Source organism: Astyanax mexicanus, chromosome 11 (genome assembly GCF_023375975.1).
Source record: "Astyanax mexicanus isolate ESR-SI-001 chromosome 11, AstMex3_surface, whole genome shotgun sequence".
Lineage (NCBI taxonomy): Eukaryota > Metazoa > Chordata > Actinopteri > Characiformes > Acestrorhamphidae > Astyanax > Astyanax mexicanus.
Window position 1 is genome coordinate 3,345,130 of NC_064418.1, and position 25,158 is coordinate 3,370,287.

General features: G+C 39.3%; 1 protein-coding gene across 1 annotated transcript in view; it reads right to left on the reverse strand.

Moving 5' to 3' along the window:
- plcl1 (phospholipase C like 1) overlaps window positions 1-24,587 on the reverse strand; it is a 114,841-nt gene extending 90,254 nt beyond the window's left edge. The window contains exon 1 of the mRNA XM_022680644.2: window positions 23,724-24,587. Within this exon, the coding sequence (XP_022536365.2) occupies window positions 23,724-23,903 (180 nt within the window). The 5' untranslated portion in view covers window positions 23,904-24,587. The remainder of the gene's footprint in view (window positions 1-23,723) is intronic.
- Between the last annotated feature and the right edge of the window lie 571 nt (window positions 24,588-25,158).

A 25,158-nucleotide genomic window follows, 5' to 3' on the forward strand; every position in this document is an offset into this window, starting at 1 on the left:
TTTCAGCACACTACCCTTTTCAAAATTCAGTTTTTCATATTGAGAAGTAGAAAATACAGCCAGAAAATCCTCAATCAATCCTCATTCTGATTTATTCTTGCATGACATAAAATACAAAGAAATATATAAAAAATGTGGTCTGTACACAGAATATCGAGATACAGATCCCAAAAGCATGGAGAGAGTGTGCTCAGTTTTAAAGCCTACGTGACTGTCTAAAGCCCTATCTGGACTGGATTCGTTTCTCAGGGGGTTCTGGGGTAATTTTCTCTTTTACAGGGGTCCTCTTTGATTTAATTCTCATCCAAAACGACCATGTATGGGTTTCTCTCAGAAAATTACAGGCTGAATTATCTACTGTTTTTCTCTGAACTCCGTGCTCCTCCAGTAATTTTAGTCCCGTCCGGACTCACATCTCTGAGTTTCGTCTCCTCGCCTTTAATAAAATAGCTATTTGTCCAATCCTGCATACCATGATTACACTTTGGGCGCTTGTGCGTTTCCACGGAGATCCACGTTAAAAACACAGTAGCAAGTGGAAATGGAGGAGCTACTGAACGCGATGTCATGTGACCAAAAAATAAAAAATAAAACTCACTGGTCCGGATGCAAGAGTTTTATCACTGAGTAGAAGTGTGAAATATTTTTCACAGACGTCCCCCTGAGAAAATAATCCCATCTAGATAGTAGACGTAAACGTACCCCAGTATCATATTGATAGTAGGTGATGAAGCATTGCTATTCCAGTAATCTTAGCTCTGTTGCTGTGCTTGCATCAGTTTTATCTAAACTCTCGGTTGGTCTGGCTCTCTGCTGTGAGACAACGCGGGTGGGTGGGGGCGGGGCTGGTGCTGTTATGGGTTCTGTATTGTTTAATATTGCAACAATATCGCCAAAAACAAATACAATGCGATGTCAATTTTTTTCCAGTATCGTGCAGCCCTAGTGGTGGAGGACAGAGCAGCTATTTAAGGCTGAACGGCTTCTAATGAAGACTGAAATCCTGCAGCAAGAGAAAAGTCTGCGGGCCGGAGTCGCTCCCGCCACGCTCCAAAACCACTAATTATTTTAATGAGCCTCTTGTTTGCACTTGAATGGCAGCCCAAAGCGCTTTAGAGTAACGCTGCGCGTGCGCGGCTTCTGTCAGCGGTACACTCCAACATAAAGCGTAAAATGCGTTTGGCCACCAGCGCGCTGAAAAAGCGTGAGGAGCAGGAGAGCATCACCACCTCGACCTGCAAGGCCTTTCCTGATCACTGCTGTAGATAAACCACATACAGAAATACAAATAAAGATTCACACGCCTTCAAATTAAACCACAAACCCACAAACCTCAGCCGCCCGGGGGAAGAACATGTGGTCAGAACGGCTCAGCTTCAGCTTCACATCTTTCTGCATCATTTACGTCAACCATAAAGCGGAGTGACGTTCTGAAGCCTCTCTGTGTGAGACGATAATAGAACATATACAGATGCTCACAGGTGGACGTCATCATCTGATCATTACCTGATAGACCAACCACAGCACTGACTGACTGCCTCAGATGCAGTTATATTTCTGAATATAATGATATTAATATGTTTTGTTTTGCTGTGCAGTATATAAAATAATATTTTACACGGATTTTACACGATTAATGAAGAATTATTTAATATTTTCTACAAATGATGGGCAATATGACCTTAAATAAATGTTATGGTTAATTGCATATATATTATTTTGTTAAATACAAAAAATTAATATTTTTAGCTAATTTTTAGCTTAATTAATGAACAACTTACAGATGATTTGTAGAAATTGAAATAAACACACACACACACACACACACACAGATTGCAGTTTCTGTAAACCTGTTTCCTTTTACAGTCTGTTTTTCCTCACATTTATCTCCTTAAGGAGATTCCTTCTTCATTTTTCATATTTTGCATTAATGTTGTAAATTTTGTATTTGAAACTGACATTTATCTGTGTGAAAATATAAATTAAATAATTTAACCAACATATTCAAATTAAATAAAATCCCATTGTAATGATTGTACGTTGATTTGTTTATTTTATGTTTAACTATCCATTATAAAAGTCTTAATTTACTTGATATAATCGACAGACAGCCCTACAATAAATAAAAAAAAATATTTTAAAATGTCGGTTAATACTGCGTGATATGATCTTAAATCAGCATCATGGTTAATTGAAAACTTTTCCTTGATTACGATTAATGAACAATTATTTAAATGTCTCTATTAATGCTGGGTGATATGGTCTCAAATCTATATCTCTGTTAGCAGAACATTTTACTTTGATTACGATTAATGAACAGCTATATTTTCCACCCAATTTTGGTCAAAAGAAGTCCACTGATACAATATAAGCATTGTCTGATATTGAAATATATATATATGCAAAACATGTTGATTATAAATCAAATTACTACCACTACAAATCATTTCATTCTATTGAAGTCTCATTGAGCTGTTATCTTTCTGCTGGTCTGTGAGACACAGCCAGTACAGCTTTCAGCTCCTGTTCAATGTGACCCATTATCTGTCCAGACCATTTAAACTGTAATCAGTGATCTACTAATGTTCCCAACCACAGCAGCAACCATCTCCACACAGTCCAGTTTTATCAGCCGCTGGCAGCGGCCCCTGCCCCTGATGGATATCCATCACAAAATAAAGAGACTACTCCGTTTTCATCAAAAGAGAAATCTAATAGTTGTTCTGCACATTTTACTATGGAGCAAGGATGAGCCAGTGTCAGATTTCCGAAATGAGAAATAGTTAGTTACTATTAGTTGCCTTAGTAATGGTGGATATTGTCTGGTATCAATAAGTGATCAAATTTGTTCCACTATAATCTGTATATGAAGTGCAACGAGAGTGAGACCTAGTTCCAATGAGAGTGAGACCAAGTTACTATTAGAGTGAGAACAAGATCATGTCCAGATGAAAGTGAGACCAAGTTCCTATGAGAGTGAGACCAAGTTCCTACAATAGTGAGACCAAGTTTCTATTAGAGTGAGACCAAGTTCCTATGAGAGTGAGACCAAGTTCCTACAATAGTGAGACCAAGTTTCTATTAGAGTGAGACCAAGTTCCTATGAGAGTGAAACCAAGTTCCAAAGAGAGTGAGATCAACTTCCAATGAGAGTGAGACCAAGTTCCTATGAGAGTGAGACCAAGTTCCAATGAGAGTGAGACCAAGTTCGAACGAGAATGAGACCAAGTTCCTATTAGAGTGAGACGAAGTTCCAATGAGGGTCACATCAAGTTCCAAAGAGAGTTAGACCAAGTTACAATGAAAGTGAGACCAAGTTCAAATGAGAGTGAGACCAAGCTCCAAAGAGAGTGAGACCAAGTTCCAATGAGAGTGAGACCAAGCTCCAATGAGAGTGAGACCAAGCTCCAATGAGAGTGAGACCAAGTTCCTATTAAAGTGAGAAGAAGATCATGTCCAAATGACAGTGAGACCAAGTTCCATTAAGAGTGAGACCAAGCTCCAAAGAATGTGAGACCATATTCCTATTAGAGTGAGACCAAGTTAGAATGAGCATTAGACCAAGTTCCAATGAGAGTGAGAACAAGATCATGTCCAAATGAAAGTGAGACAAAGTTTCTATGAGAGTAAGAATGAGCATTAGACCAAGTTCATATAAGAGTGAGATCACATTCCTATGAGAGTGAGACCAAGTCAACACTAAGTTCAAATGAAACATATTCTAAATCAAGGCTTAATTAATCGAGTTCAAATGAGCCCTTAACCCCTACTAATTCACTTAGAATAAAATAATGAACATTTGCACTACTAGTTCTGTAATTGAGTAATATAATTCAGTATGTAATTGTAATGGTATTCTGTGCAGCTCGGATGGAAACAGTGTCATCTGTGAGTTGGAGAGCCAGAGGGTGTTCTATTAATTTGTCAGTTTTAATGTGGTAATTTGGGATGTTTGTCATCTCTCGTCTCATCAGCTTTATTTCACTGTCCGCCGCCTGCTGCTGCCACAGTGTGTGTGTGTGCGTGTGTGTGTGTGTGTGTGTGTGTGTGTGTGTCTGCGCCGCATCTGCCCTCCTGTCCGCTCGCTGGTCATCAGCGTGTCCGCGGCTGACTGGCTGTTGTGAGACGTCAGCAGGGGGAACAGATAAAGAGCAGGAGGATGAGGGGAGCGAGGGAGGGAGAAAGAGAGAGAGAGAGGGTGAGATTAATAGAGATAAAGCTCTGTGTTTATCTGTGCTTTAGTGATTTATAACATGTCTATTAGAAACTTCAGCAGCTCCCAGGAGAGTTTTCACACACGCACACACTGAGACAAGAAAGAAAGAAAGAAAGAAAGAAAGAAAGAAAGAAAGAAAGAAAGAAAGAAAGAAAGAAAGAAAGAGGGAGAGAGGCAAGATAAAGATAAAGAATTATAGATTTAATTTGAGAAAAAGGAAGAAAAAAGAAATAAAGAGTGAAAAAGGGTGAAAGATAAAACTTGCAAAAGAGAAAAAGGAAAGAGAAGAAGAACAAGAAAAAAATAGAAAAAGAAAAAGTGAGTGTGAGAAGGAGAGAGAAAACAATTGAAACGAAACAAAAAGCTGAGGAGAAAGAGATAAATCGAAAGAACAAAAATGGAGTGACAAAAGTGCATCAAAATGAAAAGAGAGAAAGTGAGAGGGAGAGGGAGAAGAAAAAAAGAAAGTAAGAGAGGGTAAGAGAGAGGGGGAACACGAGAAAAAGAGAACAAAAGAGCGAGAGTGTGAGAAAGAGAGAAGAAACAAGTGAAAAGAAAAGAGAGGAGAAAGAGAAAAAGGGACACAACAAAAATGGGGTAAAAAAAGTGGAACCAAATAAAAAGAGAGAAAAAGTGTAAGAAAGAGAGGGAGAACAAGAAAATAAAGTGAGACAGGGTAAGAGAGAAGGGGAGCAAGAGAAAAACAGAGAACGAAAGAGCGAGAGAGTGTGAGAAAGAGTGAGGAAACAAGTGAAAAGAAAAAAGAGTAGGAGAAAGAGAAAATGAGAAAGAACAAAAATGGGGTAACAAAAGTGGAACAAAATTAAAAAGGGAGAGAGAATGAGAGGAAAAACAAGAAAGGAAAGTGAGAGAGGGTGAGAGAATAGGGGGAGCAAGAGAAAAGAGAAAGAAAGAAAAAAGAACAAAAAAGTATGAGGAAGCGAAAGAAGACAAGCAAAAAGAAAAAAGATTGGAGAAGAAAGATAGAAAAGGAACAGAACAAAAATGGGGTGACAAAGTGGATAAAATAAAAATAGAGGGAAAAACGACAAAAGAAAGTGAGAGAGGGTAAGAGAGGGTGAACAAGAGTAAAAGAGAAAGAAAGAGAGCGAGTGAGATTAAGAGTGGGTCTGATAGAGAGAGAGAGAGAATTGGAAACTAGCCGAACAGGGTGAAAGGTCACAGGGTCACAGGGTCACAGGCACTCTGGCTCCCTGTGCTGCACAGGAAATGCCTACTACGTGTGAGCGGCAGACAGAGAGAGCGCTGTGAGGAAAAGGAGGAAAATAGGGGAGGAAAAAGAGAGAGAGCAGCGTCTGAGAGGAAAGTGAAAGATGTCAGTTTGAACACAGAGAGCTGGAATGCTGAGCAGCTCTCTCTCCCAGCAGAGCTAAATCCCTGTGCACTGGTTACTGTGGGAGTTCTCCCAGTCAACAGTCAACACTGTGCTGTTATGGACAGCGGTGGGCTTTAGAGTCGGGGAGGTCCGGCCGGGGGTCTGAGTCTGAACACGGCCGGGCAGACGGAAGTAATTACAGCTGTATAAAGAGTGATAACCGGCACAGAGCTCCTCACTGACTCCTTCTTCTTCTTCTTCTTCCCTGCGTCTGTCTGCTCTACTGTCTCTAACTGCACCTCCCGGCCTGTTCCGTCTCAGCCGTGCTGAGCTCCACTGAGTCCAAAGCTCCTGGAGTGATTCCTGATTTACTGGGTTTGGCTGATGCACATCTGGGAACATTTAGTGACAAAACTACATTCCATAATGACTGCTGTCAGATTCTGTTTAAAGACCTTTTTTAATGCTATATTACATTTTTTTTGGAGGAAAAAACAACGTATTGTGACCTATACAATTTTTTATCAGAGCCTGTTCAGTTTTCTGTAGTGACAGATGCGTCAAAATCAGGCTAACCAATCAGAGCTGATTGGATTCGTCAAGGCTGCAGACCAAACAAATGAGCCTGAAGATAGCAGCAAAACAATACAATAGCTTATATGATGAACAACATGCTAAATATAGCAGGGTTCATTCACCTTTTCCTAGATCAAATTCAAGCACTTTTCAAGTGTAGCTTCAAGTTTCATTTTTGAGCTTTTCCAGCAGCTTATATTGGCAGTGGTAAATCATATATAGTATATAAAAAAGTAAGGCTTTAAATTCTAATTTAACAGGATTTTGGAATTCAGGCTTTCAGTTAACAGCTGTGCTGAACTCGTCAGGAGTTAGTTAATTGAAATTCTTGTCTCTTAATGTGTTTAAGTCAGTTGTAAACTTGTAAAGAGGTAGAGTTGGTATACAGTGAAAAGCTCTATTTTAGTAATGTTTTAATATATATATATATATATATATATATATATATATATATATTATGAGAAGCAAAAACTACTCAAATAAATAAAGAAAATATGACTTTAAGGAATGAAGGTCAGTCAATCTGAAACATTTCAAAAACTTTGAAATTATCTTTAAGTGCAGTCAAAAAACAACATGAAAACATGGTGAAACTGGCACTCATCAGGACTGCCACAGAAAAGGAAGGCCAAGAGTTTTCTCTGTTGTATAGGATAAGTTTTTTTAGAGTTACCAGCCACAGAAACTGCCAGTTAACAGCTTTTTCACAGAGTATATTGGTTTGTTTAACACTTTTAAGTTACTACATGATTTCTTATGTGTTCCTTCATTGTCTGGATGGCTTAAGTATGGATTCATTAAAACGCATTAAATAAGAAGGTGTGTCTGAATGTTTAACTTACTGACTATAAAATATCCTCATATTGCTCAGCTCTAAATTATGCACTTATTGCAGTCTACTATAAATTAAAAAAAAAAAAAACTTTAAAAATCTGAAATGTCAGCTCTACAGGAGACAGAAAAAACTTTTTTAAATTTATTCAATTCCTACAAACCCTTTTCTACCTCATTATGTCACTCTTCCTCTCTCTCATCCTCTAATTCTCCCTCTTTCTCTCTGCCGTGTCAGAAGTCGTTTCAGAGGTTGAACGGCGGAGGGGACGCAGAGGCGATTAGGAGTGTAATCCTGTTACACACACTGCTTCCAAGAATCTCCACTCACTGCAGGTCTCTTTCTGTGTCTGACAGCCTCTGCATTAAAGCGATAGCAGGAGAAAAGGAGCTAATTAACAACCAAAACTTCCCTCCTGCCCAAAATCAGTCAACAGGCCAGCACAGGTCTGCAGTCTGACATTGGGTTCTTTAGCTCTGCTCTGAGGTCAGTGGCGTAACCAGTCATCCCCTGGCCGGCACGCAAAGCTCTTGAACAGGGTCCCCCTTAATCCCAGACACAAACACTCGCAATGCCAGACCAACAAGACCTGATGATGTCATGCAAAATCCTCACAGAGCCAATGTTCTAACGGTGGAAAACAGAGAAAATCTACTACACATTTCAGCAGAGGTTTCAGGCATTAGTGTAAATCAGTATGATGGAGCCTCGTAATAACAGAACAATTCTACAACCAAACAACTTCACTGTGCTCACACACAATGTTCCTCAATAAACCATAACAGCCACATCATCACCATTACTGCCAAAATAACAGAAAGTCAAACGAGCACTGTCCGTTAATCAACACAAATTTGTCTCATGAAAACTGTTTATCTGGGTGAGAAAAGAGCTTATGTTTATTTACAGTGAGCTTAGATATGACAGGGTGCGCACTAGCCACGGTTAGCAAGAGCTTATCCAGCCCCAGTTAGCAGTGCTAGTCACCCGCGGAATCCTGAGTGTTCAGGTAACCCAGGACACTACAATCTAGCGTTTTGTCTCATGTAGCTTGTTGTAACACTGTAAACATGCAGATTACAATCTGATATACTTGTCTCTACAGGGCGAAAGAGCTAGCGCTGCGGTTAGCGGCTAATACTAATGCTGCTGCATTAACTTCACGGAAACTACTGGGAAATTAAAGGATTTTAAGTGCGCCTTATTTGCCAAATGGCTACTTAAAGTAGATTCATGGATTCATCGCAAGGCTTGTCCACAAAAACAAAAATTGACATATAAGGTTTTCTTTTTAATCTAAGATGAACTTATCAAGGCAGCATTATGTGAGAGTTGGTATTTCTTGCTCCTGAGGTCCCTCTACAGTTGGGAGTTGACTCTGGTTCTTGAACCAGCTCCATTCGGGCTTATAAGAACCATAGTGATTTTCAGCGAATCAGCCTGCGTTTCCACCAGTTTTAGAGGAATCGTCAAAACGTCACATCATACGTCATCAACAGAGGGCGCTGCACAGCGGTTGTGCTCCTGTACAAACAGACATGCTCACAGATGTCGTCATGGTTCGTGCTTAAGATCCTCTTAATCATCGGTTCACACTTTAAATTACTGTTCCTGGTTCCGGAACCTACTTTTGTTGTAAAAGTGGCAAACTGGTTCAAACTTAGGTTCATAAACCAGAACAGTGCCGATTCCATGTTGGTGGAAAAGTGCTATCAGAGTGTGTGAGAGTGCAGGTGTGTAGTTTTTGAGGTCCATTGATGTGCTGCAGATGTGTGAAGTGTTAAAGTGCTGAATAGTTCCTGTCGTAACTCATCCCAAACTAAACCTCCTGTTCCTGCAGACATCTGCTGCACTCGGAGCGAGCTCAGAGCACACGCAGACGCAGACGCAGACGCAGATGCAGACGCAGATGCAGACGCAGTCAGAGCACGACCTGTTGAGCTGATCCCCGAGCTGAACTTTTGGGCGGGGGGTTACAAGCCGGTTGCCATGGCAGCCTGTTGCCGAGCCAGGGATTTCCATGGCGAGCCGCAGTGATGTCACCGCACTCAGACAGCGAGATTACATTCCTCCCTCCATGCGAGAGACTCCGACTTGCTATGTACATCCATAAATCACTTAAAGTGAGAGTTTGGCACCAAATCAAATACATAACAATGTTCCCCCTCACCACAAATACAGTGGATCAGAGCGGACACGTCTGCAGTCTGAGCGCCGGCTTCTCCAGGCCGAAATCATCACACTCGCCTTAAAAACCCTCAAATAAACTTACTTATGCAGTTTCTGACACTGCATGACCCAGTGTGCTCTATAAACACAGACAACAGCACTGATAAAACTCAGCCTTAAAAGGCTGCTAATACTGTACTAATACTTCAGCTAAACAGCATAGCCTGCATTTGTCCATTTTAAGCAGGGCTCTTAGACTGGCACAAATTTACCTCAGACTAAACACAGCTTGAGGAGAGTATGTGAAGGCTTTACATGCAGATTACATTACATTGTTGATAACGGGTTCTATATAAACTTATATTACTTCTTAGAAGCAAGAAGCTATCATGCAAAACAATAGAAGCAAACTGCTGATTGCAAATGTATTGTCTGATTGGTTACAATATGGCACAGACAGAACAATACATTTATTATACAATGTGAAATTTGTTGATCTTTACACTGTGTCAAACTTTTGTAAATAAACTGGATCAATAGAAATGCTATAAAATAATCTCTGTCCCATTTTCTCCACAAATTTGAGGGCTGATTACCCCACCCACCCACTCATTAAGCCTCCACATCCATCACTAACAATGCCCTCAACACATTTAAAACTGATGCTGATGCAGAATCAATGGGTACTAGACAGTGAAATCAGAGGAAAGCGCAGCACCTCAGCTCTAATACATCAGCTAATAGATGCCTGTGCTGTAAAAAAAAAAACACGCCTGTACAAAAATAGGTTTGGCAACAGTAAACAAACGATAGAAAGAGCAAGGCAAAAAGAGTCGTCAAAAAACACAAAACCAAATCAGTACTGAAATGCTTTGTAGAAGAGTTAGAAAACTAGATTCAATACCTGGCGAGGGAACAACAAAAACAGGGGGTATTTATACAAAGAAAGACAGGTGTGTGCAGTCAGAAGCCTGGGGAGAGGGAACGCCATAGTGTCGCGTGATCAACAGAGTAGAGTAAGGGAAGTCCAGAAGTCAAGTGCATGCTGGGAGTTGGAGCCTTTGTTGTTGACAGACCTTTATTGTTTTCATGTCTTCAATATTAATCTAATCTAATGTAGAAAATGTATTAAATAAAGAAATGAAGTAAAACATTTAATGAGAAGGTGGGCCCAAACTTTCCACTGGTGGTCTTTGAAAGTTAATTGGAGTTTTTTTTAACACTTGTAAACCATAAAGTGTTGCTTATTGATTATTGGGGTCTTAGAAACCTCAGAAAGGTTCAGCACCCACAGCTGTAGATATGAAACTATGCAGTTTCTCAGACTGAGAGGAACCGGACTGGTGTCTCTGTGTGCCAGGCCTGGCAGTGTTGGGAAAAGCTCTGACAAACTGCAGGCCGGAGAATCCAAGCCCAGCAGACTTAGGAGATGACAGCTTAATCCCAGCGATCGTTACTCTGGAGTTCAGGAAGAGCTGCTGACTTACTCAAAGATGTTTTCAGCAGGCGGCCATGCAGAGACAGAGTGAAGCAGAATGAAACAACGCAAACAGAATGGATTAGATTTTAATGTGCGGGTGGTTTAGGGCTAACCGTGTGTGTCTGTGTGTGTGTGTGTGTGTGTGTGGTCACTTCCCTGCTGGCCACTCTGCACCAGAGGTGCGGTTCATCTGGGTCGTTCTTACATTGAAAAAATGATGTGTAAAATTTACTTTCAAAAAGTTTTTGCAACTTTCTGCATTTGCTTTTTTTAAGTAAATTTAATTTCAGATAAATTTAAGTAGCTTTAACTTGGTTTCAAGACTTGATAATGTTACATAGAGTAAATGAAAAAGGGAACTGAACTTCAGTCAATCCTTTCTTTTAGTAAACTTTACTTAATTTTGCATACAATATTACCTAATTACAATTACTTAATTCATACAAAACTACTCAAATAATGTATGATACATTATATAATTCCTGAAATTTAAATATTTTTAGTTAAACACACATATTACACTGCTTCAACACATGGATGGCATGTAATAATTTTTTTATACTAGTATTTATTATACTAAAAATAATGTATTACATGCCATCCATGTGTTGAGACAGTGTAATATGTGTGTTTTAACTAAAAATATTTAAATTTCAGGAATCATAATATAGTATGCATCATAAATTATTTGAGTAATATTGTATAAATTAAGTAATTGTGATTAGGTAATATTGTATGCAAATTAAGTAAACGTTACTAAAAAAAGGATTGATTCAGCTAAAATAAAGTAAGTAAAGTTTACTAAAAGAAAGGATTGACTAAAGTTCAGTTCACTTATTTACTCTATGTAACATTTAAGTCCTGAAACCGAGTTGAAGTTACTTACAATTATCTGAAATTAAATTTACTTAAAAAAAGCAAATGCAGAAATTTTACTCATCATTGTAAAAACCCTTCATCTTCACACTCCTTCATCAACCCCAATCAAGGCCATCTGCACCTCATTCTTTCACCTTCACGCTTTTTCTTTCATTTTCCCCCAGTCTAACATCTCTGCTGCACTTCCTGTCCCCTTTCCATATCCTACTATAAACCTTCTCCACTAAACTGCTGATAGTTGTGCATCATTTGCATTGTATTCCGACGCTCTCTAACCCTCTCTGATTGGACGAGAGTTCCTTGTGGTGACCCTGGAAGAGCCTTTACAGTAACGTATTCTTACAGATACGTTACGCAGCGGCGCAGCAGCCAGCGTGAGTGAGAGCTCACACCAAACACGCTGTTCATCAGCGGCGGGTAGGGTGTTACTAAACAGGAAGCTGTAGATAACACTCAGATAACACCCCACCACACCCCTCGACCTCTGTTCCAGCATCTCTTTTTCTCTGTTACCATCTTTAAATAAATCCTAAAGTGTAACTTTTACAATACAGGCTATGACTATGTTATAACAGACACAAAACAACCACAAAACCAGTGGTGTTAACAGGCCTGTCACAATATTTAGGCCTCTAATAACTATTTTTTATTTCATTTTGGTCAAGATATTGGTTTTATGAGCATGGTCACACTTCAGAACACTTCAGATGATGTGGATGGGGTTAATACACTGGTGGAAGCAGGGAAAGATAGTGACATTGATCCAACTATAGATATTTACTGAAAAAAATGATGTAATGTTGTAATGTTGTAATCAATGTTTTTGCAGAATGATTTTGTGTAAGACTATAATCACTTTAATGCTTCTGGGAAGGCTTGTGTTTATGGGATATTTTTAACAAACCCACACCATGATCCCCCCTCTACCAAACTTTTCACCATGCACCATGATCCCCCCTCTACCAATCTTTTCACCATGCATCATGATCCCGCTATTATACCCCGAAGTATTATGCCATATCCAGGGGCGTAGCAGCAAATTCTGGGCCCTGTACACTCTCAATGTCAGTGGGCCCCTGTCCATGCCAGTACACAATGAACGTGGATTTTCATGGGCCCCTCTTTTTACTCGGGCCCTGTGTAGTCAGGTCCACTTTTCCCCCCACTACCACGCCCATGGCCATATCACCCACCCCTAATTATCACATCAGGGTTATACTTTTTGGCTGTTTTTAGCAAAAGAAAAATTCACACTTTTCACATTTCCCAATATATATCTACTACAGATATATACAAAGATATTTGAAGTGCATTACTACTATTATTAGTATCATGAAATTCTGGATCATTGATTTATCATTCTGTTACAAATCTGATGAAATTATTGTATTTTTAATATCTTTAAGTTTAGGGTGTGCCATATTATATCACATGCAACAATAAAATTTTATTTTCATTTTGTTGCAGTGGTGTATTCTTGAAATATTTTAAAATATCGTTAAATATTGTATTAAATACTATTTTAGGGCCATATCACTCACACCTAATTACAGTGTCACTGTTGAAACCCATGATGCACTATAATCTCATGATATAATATATAATATTGTGCAGTATTTATAAGGTTAATGTTACTGTGTTGTAAGCTCACGTGCAGTGATATATTTCCTCTCTCATTTCTCAGATGTTCCTCAAACACTAAATTCTCATGCATAAGAAAGCTAAGCGTGGGAAAAAATGTGAAAAATCTCAATAAAACAGAAATCATATAATACTGTCACAACCTTTTGAACGACTGCTGCCGTTAAAGTGACAGATCAAATGGATAAAAACGGATAAAAATCCCTCCAGAAGTCGGGTTCACTGTAGCGTCAGGCCGAGCTGAGCTCCCTGGCCTACTGGCTGTGTGTGTGTGTGTGTGTGTGTGTTTTTGCGTGAGTGTGAGAAATTTGGTCTGGGCTCCGTTCCTCACTAAAAGTTTCGGCACAAACAGTTCTAAAACACAACGCTAAACTTTGATCCAGATTACAAAAGGCACTGGAGAACATGGCCAAGCAGAGAAAGAAAGAGAAAAATAAAGAAAAGTAGCCAGATTTAAACAGCACTAACGAGGTAAAGCTAAAAGACTGCAGGAACCACGGTGGGAAAGTCTGAGCCACAGGTCAAACTCAGCGAGAGAAAACTCTGAAAACATCAACATTTGCATCTTCTGGTGCAAGCCTGGTTCCACTTCCTCTTCACGAGCGTGTGCAGGTTCACGTTTCTGAACTGCCATCTGCTGCAGGGAGCTCAACAGTGACGTCCTGCACGCATAATTCCGCTCTTTCTCTCGAACCCGTGCGACATCAGCGTGGGCAGCGTGGCTGAGGGGAGAGGAGTGAGTCAGAGAGTGATCGTGTGAGTAACCAAGGAAGGACATCACAACTCGGTACGCTGTGGCACCAGTAGCTGCGTGACACTGGAGGACAGAAGTGTTACTCTGCCCCCTGCCAACGTCCAGCCTGCAGCACACTGGCCCTAACACACACTTACACACACTTACACACACACTCACAAACACACACACACTCTCACACACACACACACACAATCCACAATACAAAAGCTCCCGTAACTGCGAGCCTGCACAAGCCGCCACAGTAGTTACATTGTCATTATTCTTGACCTGAAGCCAGGAGCACTCTGTAAACAGTCATTGTCCACAGCTGAGAACAGAGTGTGAAAACAACAAGATAAAGCAGACGGAGGAGATCACACTATTCTTCACTTCTCCTTTTTCTGAACTGAGTGATAAAACAAGATAAAGTGGGGTAAAGGTGGGTAGGGGTGAAACTATTACTCGAGTAATTCAAATTACTTAATTGAAAAAAAATTGATCGAGTAATTTTCTGTGCCTCGAGTAAAAAACTCACGCTTTAATAAAATAATAAAATAATTCACGCTTTTAATGTGACAACGCGCTTAGGTTTTAGTTGAGAAGAGGGTATTTTGTAGCGGCGAGGGGAAAAGAGCAACAACTTACGAGGAAAAAGGGCCAATAATAATGCAGTATATTAGGCTGGACAGCGTGTATTCGCTCTTGCCTCCCACAACAGCACTTCTTTAATGCTGCACCGTCTCAACCGCGTTCAGGACACGTTAGCGGTGGAGCGGAGAGAAGTTTAATATAACATAACAAAACAATAAGATTAACTAATACATTAATATACCTTAATAACATAAAGACAGCGCTGTAGAGTGATGACTATTAGGAATAATGTCTAATATGTGTGGTTAGTTTATAAAAACAGACAATTCTGGGCTTAATACAGGCTTTATGTAATCAGGAGTTTATAAACTAATACACATCACCGGCTCGGTGAGACGAACTGCAACATCTCTGCTGTTCAGACGCTCAGATACACAACATAATGCAAATGTTTATGCCTTTTTTATTGATTAATTCCCTATAGTTTTGATACTTACAAGAAATACTTGTTGAAAATAATTTAACATAATTTATTAAAGTACTAATTATTAAATTATTATTATTCCTTTATTCATTTCTATTTGTGTTTTTGAAGTTTGGAAATGTATGTTGTGAATTTAAAAATATAACTTATCTAAAAAAGGAAATCAAATGGTCATTCATTATTACGTGAAATGTCTTGTTTTCTCTTTAAGCAATCAAAATCCGATTACTCGATTAATCGAATCGATTTTTCAATAGAGTACTCGATTACTAAAATAATTGATAGCTGCAGCCCTAAAGGTGGGGTAACTCTACCACTATAATTCCATCATTTTTCTCACCATTATTTGCATTGTTTTAATAAGCAACAAAGTCACGTCACTGCAGAGAAACCCCTGAGCCTGTTACATCAAATGTTTTCAAACATGTTTTATCTCTTCCTGATAGAAATCAATGTGTGCTGTAATCCAGACCTCTTTACTCTGACCTCTCTTCAATTTTGTTTAGACTAAAATTAGATTCGCTGATTGATGTTTGTTCTTTTTTCTAATACGAAACAACAACAGGAGGAAGAGAGAGAAACAGGCAGTTGTCTGTCTGTCTGTGTGTCTCTCTCTCTCTCTCTCTCTCTCTTTCTCTCTCTCTCTTTTCTGTATGTGTGTGTGTGTGTGTGTGTGTGTGTGTGTGTGTGCTGGGAAGAGGAAATGTGTGTGTTTACAGAGAGAAAGAGAAAGATTTTACAGAAAACAGAGGAGACAGAGGAAAGGTTAGAAAGAAACAAATGACCCTCAATTACACTAAAGCACCAGCGACTAAACAAGGCTAGATTATAAATACATGCTACACTGTAGCAGTTAGAGAGAACTGACTGAGAGGTGAATTTCTTCGCTGTCTTATGAAAGGCACTTATTTCCATTTTTGTCGATTTTTAGTTTACTACATCATCTGAACAGACAAACTGTCCCTTACACTGTGCCAAAATTTATTGATGAACAGACCAATAGAAACTCTTCAAAATGACCGGAAATAAACTCTTTTTACATTGACTTCCATTGAAAGTTTACAAGGTTTTTTCTATCTTCTGTAAAGTTGCTGTTTTGGAGATTGGAGAGTGTTTTTCATTGGACAGCGACGATTTGTATTTGGAAATGAAAATGATAGTGAAGGTGTCCCTCAGGGCTCCATTCTTAGCTCCCTCCTATTTGTTTTCTTATCATTTTTTTACATTTTGATAGAATGAGAATCTAAATGTTCTTTATATCATATCGTACAGAATAATATCAAGGTACTACTTTTTTGTTGATTTTGGCAAAAGAAGAATTCACACTGTCCAGTATCATATATTTTACTTTAATCCTGGATATATGGTGATATATGGAGATATATGGAGTGCATTACTAATATAATTAGTATCATGACATTCTGTATCATTGACTTCTGTTACAAATCTGATAAAATTCTTGTATTTTTTATATCTCAGTAAGGGGTGTGCAATATGCATGCAATAATAAAATATACATAGACATATACATAGGTTCTAATGACAAAACTGCATGCCTTTACAATTCCGACAGTTTTTGTGCACATTTTTTATTCTCTTCTAAAAATCAGTTTTCACAACATTATTCTGCTATATTGTAAAAAGACAGAGTTACACTTATATAGTAAAATAAAGTGATTGACAGCCTTGAATGAAAAAGACCATCAATCTAAAAAAAATCAAGTTATCTCTGTGCTGTAAACTCAATGAAGGCAGTCTGAGACAAACTGAGTCTGGGAGAGGGGTGGAGGTCTTTCAAATGAGTTTAGTTTGACCTTTTTTAAACAGTCTCTAACAACACAGCAGATCAGTTTGGCTTCATTTCTATAAAACAGTAGAAAACAGAACTACAGCGATCATCTTTTTATATAGTCACTGAATGAGCTAGCTTTCTAAAAGTTGCTTATTCTGACAATGTTAGCTTTAGCTAGCCAGTTAGCTTTTGCTTGCTATGTTTGTTAGCTAAAGGCTAAATGATGAAGTACACATAGGGGAAGTTTCCCAGACAGGGATTTAGGCTATTCCCAGATTATATTTCCTGTTCAATGGAAAATCTCCAATCTAAATACACTAAGAGAAATTAAATATTTTAGTGATTTATTGGTTATTGGAACGCTACACATACAGAGAAACTTGTACATGTATTTCGCAGGCAAGACCAGCCTACTTAGAAAGAAAACATGGGTTTAGGCTCTCTGGAGCTTTTAATTTGTTAGCTAATTAAGTAATTATTAGCATGTTAGCTCTAAGTAACCTATATAGCAAAGATTTGCAGCAACCAAATGTTCTGTTTAGACCCTCAGGGGGGAATTTAATTGGATCCAGACTCATTTGCTGTTCTTCATTACTTGAGTGAAACCACTTTAATATAAGACACTCAGAGTCTGAGGTTTTGATGCTTATTTTAAACACAGTCAAAGACATATTGGGGTATATTTTCCCAGACAGGGATTAAGCCTAGTCTTGGACTACAGAGCATTTAGAATGGAGATTTATTTCCCACAGTTTATGATTAGGCTCAGGAAACAGATCCATTCAAACATGTATTAAGATCCACAGTGAAAACCTGCAGTACACTGGAATAAAAGTAGGATTTATAGGAATCATTAATACTACAGAGTTTATATATATTTGTTTACTACACAGCAGATTCAGATAACAGAACCTAAGGCTATGTTCACATTATCAGGCTGAAGTGACTCAAATTAGATTTTTTGCTCAATGTGGCTCAGATCTGATTTTTTCATGGCTGTGTGAACGTGCTAAATCAGTTTTTTTTTTTTTCAAATAAGATTTGAGTCACTTTGTATCCGATCCATGGACATGAGACATGAATGTGAATGGACAAATCCTGTGGAATTCATTCAGCTTTTTGCTTTTACGCATTAGCATTAGTGCTACATGCTTCTCTCTTGTATACACACATCTCCTGGTGCAGCTGTTCAGCTATAGCTGCAAAAAACAGCAAAAGCAAACCACCTGGCCTTTTTTCTTTCTTTTTTCACCTCCTTGACCTGAGCATGAACTTCAGACCAGCTGTTTGCTGTTTCTCCACTCCAGCAAAATATGTTCCACAAATGAGACTCTCAAATATAAGGTTTTTTTGTTGATGGTAAAGAAGGAAGACTATAAGTTTATACAGGTATAAGTGTGCGCATGTGAGGCGTTTTAGGGACAGATTTGTTTACATTACACTCAGATACAGATCACTTACATTTGTTACATTTTGATCTGAGCAACAAATCAGATTTAAGCAATGTGGATTGTAATGTGAACAAGTTAACGGCTAAGCAACAATTATCACAGTCTTCATTTTTAAGATTAGCAAACAGGTGATTTAGAGAAGTGGGCGGTGCCGAAACAGTGGACAATCTACTGTAGTGATATAAGGGGCCACAATGACCCTTAAATCAAGGCACTAAAGCTAAGGCCACATTAGAGTTCAGAGCAGATATACGGCTCTTTAATCCTGGTGACTTTGGCCCACCTCAGCCAAGGGCGCAGGGAGCACAAATCAATTGGTTGTTATTATCCATTCGGTGCTCGCAGGACATCTCTTGCTTTTCTAGGGCAACATTCAATTACACCTTTGCGCAACTGTGACTCAGACCGAAGCCGTTCAGTCAAATTACTGTTCTCAAGGATACGAGGAGGACAACATATCCTGGTGGTCACAGTCAAAACACGGGACATGCTGACTGCGATCGTAGTCTTGTTTGCTCAACAGCATATTTGGTGAATATGCTGGAGAGTCGAGAACTCACTGGTGACTCCATCAGCTGAAGCACGAAGCCTAAGTGTAGTAATGGATGACCAGTTATTATTCTCAAGTCATGTCGCAAATCTGACTCGGTCATGCCGATTTCTCCAGTATAACATCCGAATAATTTGACTTTTTCTCTGTCAGAAAGCCACTCAAGTGCTTGTGCAGTCTCTCTCTTGTCATCTCAAGACTTGAGGACTACAACTCTACTGGCTGGTCTTCCACTGCGAGCCACAAAAACCCTGCAACTAGTTCAGAAATCAATGTGTGCTATAATCCAGACCTCTTTACTCTGACCTCTCTCCAGTTTTGTTTAGACTAAATTGATTAGATTCACGGATTGATGTTTGTTCTTTTTTCTAATAAAAAACAACAGGAGGAAAAGAGAGAGAAACAGTCAGTTGTCTGTCTGTCTGTGTGTGGAGGACCAGTTATCATTCTCAAACCATGTTGCAAATATTTGGTCATGCAGATTTCTCCAGTATAACATTTGTAAAACATTGAATTCTGTCGTGATTTTATGTTTTTTGGATTAGCACCCGAACATCCCTTTCAGACACCTTCCTCTTACAGCATCCACAGTTAATCCTGTTGGATGTGGTTGGTCCTTCTTGGTGGTATGCTGACGTTACCCTGGATACTGTGGCTCTTGATGCATCACAAAGACTTGCTTTTTTGGTCACAGATGCTCCAGCAAGACGTGCACCAACAATTTGTCCTTTTTTGAACTCTGGTATGTCTCCCATAATGTTGTGTGCATTGCAATATTTGGAGCAGAACTGTGCTCTTACCCTGCTAATTGAACCTTCACACTCTGCTCTTACTGGTGCAATGTGCAATTAATGAAGATTGGCCACCAGGCTGCTCCAATTTAGCCATGAAACCTAAAATCCCACACTACAATAATGACAGGTGTTTCAGTTTCATTTTCCATGAGTCAATCAGGCAACAGGTCAAGACACCTACAGCTCTGGAGTTTAAAAAAAACGCCTTTAAATGGAGTATACATTAGAAAAGAGCTTTTGCCCGTGCTCCTATTTGCTACGGCAGCATCCCTAACGACTCTGAAACAATGCTGCCTCTGGATGCCATCTGAGAAGGGCTGGGCTCGTTGGCTTTGGCTGGGCATTACTCACACACTGGATCTAGAACAGCACAAACCCGTGGCCCAGGCAGGGAACAGTCACATGAACACCGCCCTCCCTTCTCAGCTTCCTTGTGCCTGTCACTGACATCATCATCCTCTTTGCCATCTGTCAATTACCCAGTGCCGCTTCCTGCCTGCCCCTGGTCTCGTACAAACCCTGTCAGCTACGTGAAGTCCTAGCTTCTGATTGGAAGACAGAAACGACGGGATGAGGTCCTCTGAAGCTGGACACCAGTCTTCACAGAGTTCACTTTGGCAGGACTGAAATCAAGCCAATCAATTAGCAGCAGATTCAACAGTTTATGTCACTATGTCAGTTACTTTCATTCTACTACCAAGCACAAACTAGCTGAAAAACTGTAATATTAATCAGCACATGTACTGCAAAGGTAGTTTACAAACACATTTACCTATGCCTACCAAATTCAGTTCACAACAGTAAAGTTAGTAAAGAGTGTTTTAACTCTGATTGCCTTTTAAAGGGAGCACATAACAGCACAACCAATAATAATAAAATATTTATAAATTTGATATATCAGCCTTAAAGGGAAAGAAACTAACACCACAGAAAGTTGTCTGCCTCGCCCACCTTCCCCAGCCACAAAGCTCACTCGGGTTGCCGAGTTGATGAGGCTGAATCTACACAATCCAGTGCAAGGCGAGTTCAGTAACTTCTACCACGGCAAGCAACGACGAGTCATACTCGTATTGTAAGTTAATCAGGTAATGAATACATTTGGAGGATTTTTATTGTTTGCACATTATAATCCGGCTCGTGTGAACTTTATCTGTAGTTAGCTAACCTAACCTGGCAACCTCGGGGGTGGAGTTAATGTTGGGGGATTAGCAGCAGGTGTAGTCAGAGACTAAAACAAACACAGATGGACAATGACACACTGCATGTTTCCTTAATATCGGTTGATACATACTGAAAATGTTATCATTTACTACTGAAAATATTCTTATTCGTCCTTTAAAATAATGAAATTGCGTTATTACATTATCATTATAACAAAGCCATTACATGACAATAAAACAATTGATGATGGGACAATTGGGACAAAACATCATCTGAAAAAGTGGTAATTAGAACAGGCTTATTTATTAACTGGGGTTTCAGAGCTTTCCTCTAACCAATAAAATGCTCAATGCGTAGTTAATGCTGCGCTGGTGGAAGTTGGAAAAGAGACAGTGTTGGGAGCATTGCTAGTGATAGGGGGAGCCCTGGTGAGTGGGTGGGTTAACTGGCAAAGATAAACTGAGGAGAACAAGTGGGAATATATTTTAAAAAGCACAGGATAAAAAAAAACTTTAAGAGAGGGTGGAAAATGTTCAGGTAAAAATAAATGCTGACTCTTTTTGTTACATAAACCCATAAACATCATAAGTGTACCTGGGGGGAATAAATAAAATATAGGAAAGAATGTAGGATACTGGACCTTTAATATGTGAATCATAACAGCCTTACACTTTTATGAGTCAGTGTGGACGGGGAGTTATGCAAAGTGCATTCAAATAGTCCAAAAAGCTATTTTTGAATGGTTGCAAATGAAATGTTAACTTTACAAATGAGGTAAAAAAAAAAAAAGAAAACAGATTCATTATTAATTGAGTATACACAGTATTCTATATTAATGCAGTGAATATTAAACATATATTAACATTAATATCTTACTATGGAGGTTTTAAAAAATTAAACTGAAAATGTTCTTGATATGAGAGAAGCAGTATGCAAAACGTATTAAAATAAAAATAACAATGAAACTAGAGTGGCTGATATTTTGTAATTATATATGTATATGTATATGTATATATGTATATGTATATATATATTGTATTGTATTGATATGTGGTGTCAAACATCAATATTTCTATTGCCCTAAAGTACCATAGAAAATTGTCTTGCAATATATTAAATATCACTGAATTGCAGTATTGTAATATCAGCGTTACAATTGGCAAAGTATAGTGATAATATTGTATTGTATCGTACCCTTATATATTATCAATATTTTTTCTAATACATTATAAGTTAAGATATTTATTTATTCATTTATTTGTATCCATCCCTACAAGAGGAATTGATAATAATATATTACAACCTGTATGGAATATGACTCTAACATGTTTTCTGTCAAATAAAGTGTAATTATGTATGACACAGATACCAGGTCTTATACTCAGGCACGCCTCATTAACTACTGTATAATTTTTCTCAAGAGCTGCAACAGAAACACTGAAACACTGTCCAATCAGACAGAGCATCAAACTTTTCCTCCATGGTAACTTTAAGATCCCACAACACAAGCACAGCTGCTGTTTTAGTCATTAGTGTAATCCTATCTTACGATGTTGCTCAAATGTTAGTCATTTGATGAAGTAAAATGTGCTTTCCTGAAGAATTCACTTAGTCATCACATAGTTTAGTCTTAGGTAACAGGACACAACAGGCAGTCAGCCTGCACCCTGAGCACAAAGAGATCTGTATATAATCGAGAAATGTTTCTTTAACGCTTGATACCAATGAAACAATCTACAAACTTTGATTGTTTTGGTCTGCAATGCAAAGTTTAATAGACCATCAGGTGATTCAGGTCAGTGTGTTGGATACGGGCGTGAGTGTCAGGCATGGAAACATTGAGTTGAGGTAAAACAGTGGGTTAAGACAGGTGTGTTAGATATGAAATCGTGTGTTTTAGGTATTGAACAAGTGTGTTGAAATGAAACAGTGTGTTAGATATGAAACAGTGTTATATCTATGAAACAGTGTGTTAGATATGAAACAGTGTTATATCTATGAAACAGTGTGTTAGATATGAAACAGTGTGTTAGACACTGAACAGGTGTGTTACAGTTAAACAGTCTTATATCTATGAAACAGTGTGTTAGATATGAAACAGTGTGTTAGATATGAAACAGTGTGTTAGATATGAAACATTGTGTTAGATATGAAACAGTGTGTGTTAAGGTGAAACAGTGTGCTAAGCATTGAACAGGTGTGTTAAAGTGAAACAGTGCAATAGATATGAAACAGTGTTGAAACAGCATTGATCAGGTGTGTTGCAGTAAAACAGTGTTTTAGACACGTACTGGGTTAGATATGAAAAAGTGTGAACAGGTGTGTTGCAGTGAAACAGTGTCTTAGATATGAAACAGTGTGTTAAACACTGAACAGGTGTGTTGCAGTGAAACAGTGTCTTAGATATGAAACAGTGCGCTAGAGTGGAACAGTATATTACCGGTAGGTACTAAAGAGTGGTTTAGTATGATGCTGTAATGTATGTAGGTGAACAGTAGCTAGGAAAAGTGATTTAGATATAAGGCATTGTTTTAAGGTATGAAACTTTGTACTGTTTCAAATATGGAAGACTTTTAGTTAGGTATGATATGAAACAGTATAAGGTATGTAGAAGTGTGTTGCCTATGCAAGACTTTTAAGAATAGGACTCAAGTGTTTTGGGTATGCAACAGTGCATAAGTTATAGAACTGATATAGGTACAAGACAATGTGTTGGGTGTAACAGTGGTGAAAGTGTAATATACAGCAATCTGCCTCCTCAGTCTGAATGAACACACTGATAAACCTGCAGTTCTGAAAGAAGGCAAAGAGTTCAATAGTCAAGAAGTCTATATCCACTTCCCCACTTGGAAGGAAGGATGGATGCTGTGAATGGATGAGTGTGAATGAGAGCTCATACTGTGTAGATCGAGCATTAATATTAACATTCACAACATTAATATTTACCATCACTATTAATATTTACTTCTCCAGAGGCTCCACCCTAAACCACCCATCCTCCCCACCCACCTCCATCTCTCCCTCCTCGCCTGTACCTTGATGATGCTGCTCCTCCGGGGCGCTGCCTTGGCTGCCTCCAGCAGCGCGGTGTCTGAGTCTCGCTCCCCGTGGAGGACCACTCCGCTCCGGCGTCCTGCGCGGCTCGCTCTGGGCGGCATCAGGTCCGGAGCTCCGTCCCCGCACACCCCGTCCCCAACACACTCCTTGTCGGACATCACGGCCGGCCACAGCGCCTTCACTTCACTTCAGATTAAAATCTTCTTCAGGGGAGAACTTTTTTTTTTGCTTTTATATTTGTGTATGTTTATGTGTTTTTATGTGGGTTTTAAGGAAACCCAAAGCTCCGATTCATCCCAATGTTTTTTTCTTAAGTTATTTGTTATATTTTTTAATCTGAGCTGACATTAATTTACTAACTAAAACTAACTTCAATAGTCCAAACATGTCGTTAAAGCGATATAATTGAGTTTAAAGCTCTTTAAAACCAGGTTAAAGCCTTTCAAAGTCTCCCTGAAAGAAGTCCACACACTCCGCCGAGCAACAAGTCTACTCTCCGGCAGCCGGAGCGAGCGAACCCCGCGACCCAGCGACCCAGCGACCCAGCAGCCGAGCAGCCGGTCTCAGACCAGCGGGTAAAATAACCACCGTAACCGCTAGTTAACTAGCTGGCTCTCAAATACGGGCGGCAAAGTTGAAGAAGACCGTCTCCGCCCGTTTCCACCGCGAGACTATTCACCAGAGCCCCGCAAAGCCCTCCAAACCGCCCGTCTCTCATTCACAGCCCGCGTACCGAAGCCCCGCGCCGGGTGTAGAGTCTGACCATCGGTCAGAAGCGCCGCCGATACGGGCTGAGTTTCACAACACGCGCCGGAGCCGCCGAGAAACGGCCAAACACAACACTGACACTGGCCCCGCCTCCAACCACAAACACGCCCCGCCCACCTCCACGCGATAGACGTCTCAGTCCACCAATCGGATGCTCGGATTGATTTCCAGTCGCCACACATGTAAATCTTCTGTCTGGCGTGCTGAGGGGCGTGTCTTAAATAAAAGCGTCCTCGAAAATGAGGATTGAAAACGCTGATTTTAAAGGAGAATTGAACGTCCTGACTCTAAATATGAGCATATTTAAGACCAGAGACTAAAAGAGTTGGCTGTGGCAGTTAGATAAGATCATTTTATTGTCAGTGCACAACGAAATTAAGCAACAAACCAAAGGCACTCCAGTTTAAAATGGACTTTTGTTAAAGTAAAACATGATAAAAAAGTTCTTACCTTTGATGAATAGCACACCTCCGTTCTCCCACAGCGTTCAGAGATCCAGAAATTTTAACAGTTTGTCCAAACACCCTTCAGACTGGGTGATACAGGGCATAATTTGCCCTGATAAATCACTTTTTCCACCGTTATCCAGCTCAAAGTAGCTCCACACATTGTTACTTGAATCCAGAGAGCCCTGACATTTAAAAC